This window comes from Strongylocentrotus purpuratus, unplaced genomic scaffold, assembly GCF_000002235.5.
Source record: "Strongylocentrotus purpuratus isolate Spur 01 unplaced genomic scaffold, Spur_5.0 spur5_scaffold_1, whole genome shotgun sequence".
In the NCBI taxonomy this organism is placed as follows: domain Eukaryota; kingdom Metazoa; phylum Echinodermata; class Echinoidea; order Camarodonta; family Strongylocentrotidae; genus Strongylocentrotus; species Strongylocentrotus purpuratus.
Genome location: NW_022145594.1, coordinates 3,561,703 through 3,571,794, shown reverse-complemented (window position 1 = coordinate 3,571,794; position 10,092 = coordinate 3,561,703). Strand labels below are relative to the sequence as shown.

Genomic DNA, 10,092 nt, shown 5'->3' with positions numbered 1-10,092 from the left:
AGCCCAACATTTTGTTAACACTTTCATACCACAACTTTGTGTAGTTCCATGTATTCATATCCGTATACAGTAAACTTTTAATAAGACTTAATTTGCCAATTTCTTATCATTTTAATTATTCCAAAACCTCACAATGTACGCCAGTATTTACATGCTACATGATCAACATTTTCCATTCACTTATACATAGTTTCCTCTACATTGCACTCACGTGGCTAAAATTTCATTACATTATGATGAAACAGATGAAAACACAGAGAACCTACTTCACTCCATGATGATATTGTTTTCTCGAACACTATTTTGGGCAATCTCCGGGAAATATTTATATTTGTTATCGACTGTTCATATTAAGGGTAGTAATTCATGAATGATGCGCCAGTCTGCCAGTATTCATGTTCTAGATCTGGAATAGTTTAAAGTTCATTCACTTGACTCTCAACCCAGGGGGTGTTTCACAAAGATCCTAAGTCGACTTTAAATCTAAGTTGGACTTGAAAATTATGGAGAGCCATTTGTAGCCTTAAAATAAAATATATTCAAAAGCGAAAATTCAAGTATTTTAGACTTTGTATAATTTCCACATCAAGAACATGAAATCTCCATGATAATAGAAAATATAAATGATTTGACTTAACATTTTATGCCTTTTAAAATAAATTTCACAAAAAATTTTCATAGATGCTAACAGCTTTCCATAATTGTTGAGTCCAACTTAGAGATAAGTTCAACTTAGGATCTTTGTGAAACACCCCCCTGTTGTTAAGAGCTCGAATCACAGCACGGCATTATTAGTGTGATTTGGCAAGACGCTGATTAATCAACATTTTCTCTCTCTCCCGGGCTACCCTTTTTACTCAAAACTATTGATAATATTCTTCTTTTTATTCTTGGTGTCATTTCTTCTTCTCATGCTGATGATGATAATAATAATAACAATAATTTTTGAATTATTATTGTTATTATTATTATAATTATCATTATCATTATCGTTTTCATTATCGTCAATATAATTATTAGTTGTTGTTGTTGTTGTTGTAGTAGTAGTAGTAGTAGTAAAAGTAGTAGTAGTATTGATAGGAATATCTATATTTCTTTAAATGTTTTGAAATGTTCGTCACTTTTACCTAATGAAAATGTTGTCGTGTGTATGCAATATCATGCTAATAGAATATATTTCACAAAATAAGATAACTAGTAAATAGCTTTATGTATTGTACGTAAATTCTGTATGAAATAATTCTTGTTAAAAAATGCAATAAATAATCCGAATGCCCGTTAGACGGAATAAATAGTTCTGTGTTAACTAATCTCCTTCGCAGTGTTGAAAGTGTTAAAGGGAAAGTCCACCCCCAAAATAAGTTTGTTTCGATAGAGGCAGAATAATAAAAAAATTAGGTGAGTGAAAGTTTGAGCAAATTCTGAATGAAAATAAGAAAGTTATGAATTATTGAATTTGTGATCAATCAAATACAAATTGGCAACTCTGTGACTTATTATACGAGCTCTCCTTCATTTGCTTTGTATATAATATTCCATAAAATCATGTTTTCTTCGTTATTGATGACGGAATATATATTTGTTCCTTGCAGGGGGAGTATAGAAACATATTTGCAATTATTATATTTAGGGTGCATGTATGGTTGAACTTTTTCTTGAGGGAAAATGAAAATTTTAAATTTTTTTAGTACTGAGCAAATGGAAGTTGAGCTCGCATGATACGTCATAGAGTTGCCAATTTGTGTTTGATTGATCACAACTTCAATAATTCATAACTTTCTTATTTTCATTCGAATTTGCTCAAACTTTCACTCACCTGATTTTCTTATTATTCTGCCTCTATCGAAACAAACTTATTTTGGGGGTGGACTTTCCCTTTAACATGAGACATTCGTTTTAGACTTGTTTTCAAAATCGAAAGCACCCATGTAATGTTAAGCTATCTACTGTGGTCTCTGGTAAATAACTCTAACTCTCTTGAAGACTAACAAAACCTCCCTCTACTTAAAATTGGAACTGTATGTTGAGATGGTTCACATAATACTACTTTCATGTAAATGTGAATGTGAATATGAACTTGGATATGGATATCAATATCAATATCAATATAAATTTTAAAAACATGAATATGAATACAAATATAAATGTCACTGTAAACATAAATGTGAATATGAATATGACTATGAAGTGAAAACGCGGAACGAATATATAATTAATCCAAACAGTTGTTAAGAAAACGTCGATTCCGGTTCATAATCATTGTGTGGCCGTACGACTGTGAGTGTGCGTGTGTGTGTGTGTGTGTGTGTGTGTGTGCGTGCGTGTGTGTAACATAATTATTAGGGGGTAGATCTATTTTCTTGTGTAACTATGATTCCAAGTTGTTAAGTTTCAAAGTACCTAAGTTTTATTTAGAAATGATCAAAGCATGGGAAGAGTTAGAAGAATACATCACTCTGAACGTCGGTCAGGTTGGCGCCACCGTAGGCCACATCTTCATCATGGTTGGTAGGCGAGTTGAGGTCCTTGACGCCAAAGAAGTCGCGGAGAATCTTCTTCTTCATGGGGATACGGGTTGAGGCACCAATAAGCACCACCCTATTAATCCTACCCAGTCAACCATAGCATCCTTTAGCACTCTTTGAATTATTAGCTTACACTTCGTGAACATGTCATTACCTAACTCCTCAAATCGATATGTGGTGATGATAGTAATGAAGTCAATATATTCAATGAGTGAGTCAATTTGGTTGGTTGCTTCAGTGCTGGAGTTGAGCGTTAAATTTGATTATATTATATAATCAAGTTGTCTGCTAAATGCATGCGTTTATGAGCGTCTTTGAATATTTGGCGAACGATTTCCGATGTTAAATGTTCTTGTAAGTTACAAGCTTACAAGAAGCTACAAGCGCTTGTTACCTCATATGAGAACCATTAACGCTGACCTCCAGCACTGAAGCAACCATCCAAATTGACTCACTCTTTGAATATATTGACTTCATTACTATCATCATCAGATATCGATTTGAGGAGTTAGGTAATGACATGTTCACTAAATGCAAGCTAATGATTCAAAGAGCGCTAAAGGATGATATGCTTGGCTGGCGTATGATAAACAGTGTGGTGCTTGTTGGTGCATCAACACGTATCCCCATGAAGAAGAAGATTCTCCGCGACTTCTTTGGCGTCAAGGACCTCAACTCGCCTACCAACCATGATGAAGATGTGGCCTACGGTGGCGCTGTTCAAGCTACAAACCTGTCCGACGTTAAGAGTGATGTATCCAATAATATTCTTCTACTCGATGTGAACCCTCTCACCATTGGCATCGAGATGGCAGATGTGATGACAAAGCTCTTTACTAAAGAGAAGCCGCACTTCCCTCTCACCGAAGAGTAAAACCTTCTCTACCTACACCAACAATCAACATCTCCGTATTCGAAGGAGGAAATGGCAATGGCAAAGGAAAAAACACCCTTGGTGAGTTTGAGATATCCGGCATCCCTCCCGCACCGCGTGGCGTTCTCCAGATCGATGTCTGCTTCATCGTTGACATCAACGGTATCTTGGACGTTTCTGCTAAGGCTCAAAGCTACATGGTCACTATAAATGGCGTTGACGGCAGGCTCCATAAAATTGAAGCTCAGAAATTCAAATGAAACCGATGACATAATAATAATAATAACAAGTCAACGCAAAGCTTAGCCAAAAGAAAACAGAGGTGATGACCCTGAACATCTCGGATCCTTTACCAATTCAAGCAAACGGGGAAGACCTACCTATAACTGAGGAGTTTACTTAGCTGGGCAGCACTGTCAGGCACGATGGAGGCGCAGGCAAAGACGTTAAGAACCGTCTGAATAAAGCCAGAAATGCACTCAGAATGCTCAATAATATATGGAGATCACAGCAGTACAGCACCAAGACCAAGCTAAAATTGTACCAGAGCTGTGTCCTTTCCACTCTCCTGTACGGCTCTGAATGTTGGAGAATGACAACAAAAAAACGACCTCAGTAAGCTATCAGTCTTCCACACAAAGAGTCTTAGAAGAATATGCCGCATTTTCTGGCCAAACACCATTTCAAATGAAGCACTGTATTCCCAATGCCATCAAGACAGCATGGAGAACATCATCACGAGAAGAAGGTGGAGATGGATCGGGCATTTAATGAGAAAGAACAGAGATGACATCACACGAACAGCCCTCCACTGGACAACAGAAGGCAAAAGAAAGAGGGGACGTCCTAAAACCACTTGGCGAAGAACTGTGGAAGGGGAGATTAAAGCCCTGAACCACACATGGGATACAATCCAAAGACTGGCCCAGGATCGGAAGGAGTGGAAGACTTTTGTTGCTGCCCTATGTGCCAGGAGGCATAATGGGCAGTAAGTAAGCAAAGCTTAACATCCCCTCGCCGGGTACAAATGGCCTATATACGTCAGAACAAGTTAACTCCATGAGACTATATTATATTTTATACAACACCTACGTGAATCCCTGTCATTTGATTGGAGGATTGTTGGTCACATGATATTCAATAGATGGTATATTGCACGGTCGTGCATTTTTGGTTATATGCGCCGTGCATTTTTGGTTATATGCAGACTACGTACCTCTCTGCCGTGCGCGCGCGTATCCCTGCGTGTATCTGACGCGAAGGCAATCTGAATGTAATCGAGAAGGCTTGAATCCAACTTTAATTTATCTTTTATAAGGAGTAAAGCATAATTTGTTGATTAACGTTCTATTAGATCTTCTTCGATGTTGTATAAAACAAATAATGAATGTTATTCATTCGTTCAATGGTGCGAATATTTTCATTCGTTGAAAGATTAACATTAATTCTATTTAACTCGGCTGACGCCTCGTTGAATAGAATGTTAATCTTTCAACTCATGAAAATATTCGCACTATTGAACTCATAACCATTCATTATTTGTATAATATTACTAGGCAAGGAAGCTAACCATATTTTTCGGATAAGTAAATAGGTATTTGTGCATATGTAGTGAGCTATGACCTTATCAAACCTTATCAAAAGCTCAGGGGTTTGGGGGAATAAATTACGGTAAGATGAGCATATTTTGATACCTTATTTGTGACACTGGCAGGTCACTAATTGGCGTGGGGTCCAGGGGGCGGAGCCCCCAGAAGCCCAGAGGTTTTAGGTATTTTATAACGTTTAGACAAGCATGCAGGGGCCTGCCTTAGGGCCCCTGGTGGGGTCGAGGGGTGGAGCCCCAGAAATTTAGGGGTATTAGGCAATTAATTACGGTCAGATGAACATATTTTGATACCTTATTTGTGACACTGGCAGGTCACTAATTGGCGTGGGGTCCAGGGGGCGGAGCCCCCAGAAGCCCAGAGGTTTTAGGCATTTTATAACGTTTAGACAAGCATGCAGGGGCCTGCCTTAGGGCCCCTGGTGGGGTCGAGGGGTGGAGCCCCAGAAATTTAGGGGTATTAGGCAATTAATTACGGTCAGATGAACATATTTTGATACCTTATTTGTGACACTGGCAGGACACTAATTGGCGTGAGGTCCAGGGGGCCGAGACCCAAAGATCTCAGGGTTTTTAGGCATTAAAATTCAGTCAGATGAGCATTCAGGTGACTGAATTTGGGCCCTAGGTGAAATCCAGGGGGCATAGCCCCCGGAAGCTTAGGGGTTTTAAGGCATTTAATCAAGGTCAGATGAGCAAATTTTATACCTTATTTGTGACACTGGCAGGTCACTAATTGCCGTGGGGTCCAGGGGGCAGAGCCCCGACAAGCTCAGGGGTTTAGGCATTTTCATAACGGCCAGACAAGCATGCAGGGGCCCGGCTTAAGGCCCCTGGTGGGGTCGAGGGGGTGGAGCCCCGGAAACTTAGGGGTTTTAGGCAATTAATTACGGTCAGATGAACATATTTTGATGCCTTATTTGTGACACTGGCGGGACACGAATTGGCGTGAGGTCCAGGGGGCCGAGACCCCAGGAGCTCATGGTTTTTAGGCATTAAATTACAGTCAGATGAGCATTCAGGTGCCTAACTTTGGGCTCTAGGCGAAATCCAGGGGGCAGAGCCCCCGAAAGCTCAGGGGTTTCAAGACATTTAATCACGGTCAGATAAGCAATTTTTTTTTTTTTTTACGTCGTCAGATATTTCGTCAATAGCTTAGAAGTTTTTTGTTGTTGCTTTCTTTAGCACACACACAAACAAATTATTTCCCCTTTTTGTTTTCCTTCTTGTTTTCCTTCTTTTGTTTTGCCAGGCGCCCTGGATCCGCCAATGCCTGGACCTGGGTTTATAGGGTTAAATTTGTAGACATTGGGACATTGGCATTAATATATTTGTCGATATTTGGTAGATCGTTTTGTTGGTAATCGGTGGCCTCTTCAGCCCCCCCCCCCTCCACCCCCCCCCCCCCTCCCCTCATTAAAAAAGGTCTAGCGACGCCCTTGATAACGACACAGTTCATACAATCGAGATAACTTTTCCAAGTACTATACTGGTGAAATACCGGACCACCGTCTTTGTCCATTGTGCAGCAACGAAATTGTTTCTAGCGACCCCCCCCCCCCCCTTTTCAGGAAAAGTCCGGTGTGTAAAGTCATTACGGTTTATAGACATTTGTATTTTGTTACGAGCCGGAGAGTTTGGAAACACGCATGATGTCCCTCCGTTCATGAAGTGGGGGAGGGGGGGCGGGATCAGAAAGCCTCGTTTTTTTCCAGGAAGTGCTGGTGGACATTGATGCGCCGAATGTGGTTCTCAAATTGCAAAAAATTCCTACTCTTGGAGGGGGTAGGAGAAAGCAAATTTACGTCATATTACTCTAGGAAGTGCCTGAAAATGCGTCTAATGAGGTCTAAAATTGCAATTGCTTCCTATACTCTGGGAGGGGGTCAGAACCCCCTTCCAGACCCACCCCCGCTTGGTCGCTCCGCTCCCTCGCGCTAAAGCCTCGCGCTGTCGCTTCATCGTTTTACATAATATTTCACCCCATGCCATTTTGTGCCCCTCCGGTAAGTTATTCCTGGATCTGCCACTGATGCCCATACCCCTTGAGCTTTGGGGGCTCCGCCCCTAGACCTCACTTTTAAAAAAACGTTCAGCAGGGCCTGTATGTAAGAGTGGGGTGATGCGGATTTTTGTCAGACCCCCCCCCCCCCCCCAAAAAAAAAAAAAAAAAAAAAAAAACATTTTTGCTCATTATGCCACTGCTTACAACTGTATATGATGCTTTGTCCTCATAGCTAGTGGCATTGGGAGGAAAATTGAATGAAATTGAAACAGTTATAGATAATGGAAGTACTAGAAGAAAATCAACTGTGATAATTTCACTATCACGTTATTATGAATCAGTGTATCAGTTAATCAGTACCTCTATCTTTCATTCTGTTTCAGATAAATTTATTATTTAATTTTAGTATGAGCAAACATGTATCCATTTTTTGTTTTAGCTGGCTATCTTTATGTTATGATTATAGCAAATATGCGAAAGTCTGATTATGGTATTGTAAGTTAAGTTCTACCTAAGTACGGTAGTAGAAGGAAAAAAAAGAACTATTTTCGATTTCACTCATATCAATTTAATGAATGCTGGATTTAAGAAAAAAAGGATTTTTGTAGTATTGACATTTTTCTTCCATGTGAGCACATATATAATAAATAACTACAGTGAATATAGGCAAACCATCAAATGTCCATTAGCAGTGATCGTTTCATATTAAAACCATGATAACTAAACACTGATTATCATGTGTTATCGCGCATAATTATGATAAGAGGTTCAACGTGTGTGTGTTTTTCTGTGACTGCTTTTTATGGAAATGATCCGATTCTAAAGGCCATTTTTATATTTGGCAAAATGCTTATCAAGTGTCAAAAGTGGCTTTGTCATTTAGCGAGTTGCAAATAATGCTACTAAATAATTATCAGCCTGCTATACAACTGTAATGAAAAAGGGAAACACAAGGCAATAATATATTGTACACATTTAAAGTGGGTAAGGGTGTCAATCTCATTTGTATTTTAACAAGAAGAATATATTTTCGTATTCCTTGTCGGTAAGTGTGTTTGGGTGTGTGCGTGTGTGGTGGTGCGTGTGTGTGTGTGTGTGCGTGCGTGCTTGCGTGCGTGCGTGCATGCGTGTGTGTGTGTGTTGCGTGTGTATACACATAAAGGCTTGTCCAAAAGACTGTGGCCAATTGAGCAGAATTAAGGACATTGGTCTCATTGTGTTTATCGGCGAGTAAAAAACCGGCGAATAATGCGGGGGGGGGGGGGGGGGGGTAAGGAGCACTATTTTTTTTCTTCAAATTCGTCTTCTTCTTTTTTGTAAAGGTTTAATTAACCTGGGTTTTTTTGCCCGAGGAGAGACCCGCCCCCTCCCCCCCCCCCCCCCCCCAGATCAGCCGCTGTTTCAGACTAGGTGCTGCTATAAGATTTCTTCGGCTATCACGCAGGTTATCAGTCTCTTAAGTCCTTTGTCGACACAGCTGGCAGAGAGAGATAGCTATGGCATACGCATGCAGGCCAAATTATTTGTTTTCTTGTTGCTCACTACCCCCCCCCCCCCACTCCCCACTGCTCCCCCACCCCCATGTCATGTCGGGCCATGCTCTTTTGATTGTTCCCTCCAACACAAAATATGTAGGTCAGCGGACCCTTAAGGTGCCCCATGCATTGATTAATGAACGAGCGCGATCTCTTCTCTAGTAGCTCTGAGATGCTTCTATGTATTACAGTCATGAATATTTTGATACCTGCTCATCTAAATAGGCATCTTTGTTGGCTTCAAATGGCATATGTTTGTTTCCCCATCAGAACATCTAGTGCAAAGTTGTGTTCATTACGATATAAATGGATGAAAAATTTTGTTGACAGCGATAACGAAGGTTATTTCGGACCATTATTTTTTTTAAACGATGTGCACTGGCTTCCGAGGGGTTTAAGATTATTCTGGCATTTATTTTGTAGAAAAAAGGGAAAGAGTTAACTAAATAACATCTGATGTAGTATTATTCACCTATATATTTCGCTAACTGTCCAACAGTAAAGAAGCTTCCTGAATTGGGGGAGGGAGTTGATCGACAGGAGCATCTGCCCCTTACCCTTTTCCTGTTTGTTTTTCATTATGACTCGTTTTTGGGCGACTGCAAAGTATTATATTGACATAATCTTATCATTTTCTAATCAATCTCCTCACGATATGGTTCATGCACCGCGAAGGCCTACGTGTGACACGTTGCATACTTCACACAGAGGAAAGCAGACAATATGGCAGCAAAACTATCGATATTAATTGCGGTATCTTTCATGCTTGCATCGCTACAGATCGGTAAGTTTAGAATACAGTTTCCCTAGTACTATAAGATATTTCCCTGTATAGTAAAGTGTTTTAATTTTTCTGTAGATTTACTGTATCAGTGATTCTTGATGTACATATTATGTGCATTATTCTATACCACGTTGGCTAGTGATTGAGTTTTACTCAACCATTGTAAGAACCCTTACAGTAATGTGCACCTCTATATTATTATTACGAATTTTTTGTATAGTTAATAGGTCTGAATCACGGTGCTATAATACCCTTTTCACGCCACCGAAATCACGTTTTAAATCGATTGCGGTGTAATGTAGTATATCCGCTTAACTTTTGCTACGGTCACAAAGGTTCGTACGATCTCCCTGTTTTTCCATTGTCTTCCCGAAATTCCATTGTCTGAAAATTGTTCGTACGGCGTTCGTAGCAGTTCGTAATGGCATTTGTGACCGAGGCTTTAGTTACCCGTTTTGTGTCGTCTGTGTTGTCGATGTGAATCGTGTGACCGAATTGAACCGGACGGTCAAGTAGATTAGGCCTAAGAAGTTTTTGAAGCATTAGTCAAAATTAAAAATAAGAAAATACATGATAGTTGACACAATGCAATGGTAATTTTCCAAGTGATCATAACATAAAATTGAGAAGTGAAGGTAATAAAAGGTCAGTCACATTTCCCTCTAATTATATTCTGAAGGTCCTGGAGCATCGCAGGAGATTCCCGATGGCAAAGTCTACACGGAGCTCAAGAAAACACTCATCCACGGCAGCTCGGGCATCC

General features: G+C 40.0%; 1 protein-coding gene across 1 annotated transcript; it reads left to right on the top strand.

Moving 5' to 3' along the window:
• Window positions 1–3,066: 3,066 nt before the first annotated feature.
• On the top strand, window positions 3,067–3,399 carry LOC582328 (heat shock 70 kDa protein-like). Its single transcript, XM_011668516.1, has one exon. The coding sequence runs from the start codon at window positions 3,067–3,069 to the stop codon at window positions 3,397–3,399; it is 333 nt and encodes a 110-aa protein (XP_011666818.1).
• Window positions 3,400–10,092: the final 6,693 nt, after the last annotated feature.

What these genes read in the sequence shown, in the direction of transcription:
- LOC582328 (XM_011668516.1), top strand. Translation starts at nt 3,067, where the DNA reads ATGATTCAAAGAGCGCTAAAGGATGATATGCTTGGCTGGCGTATGATA.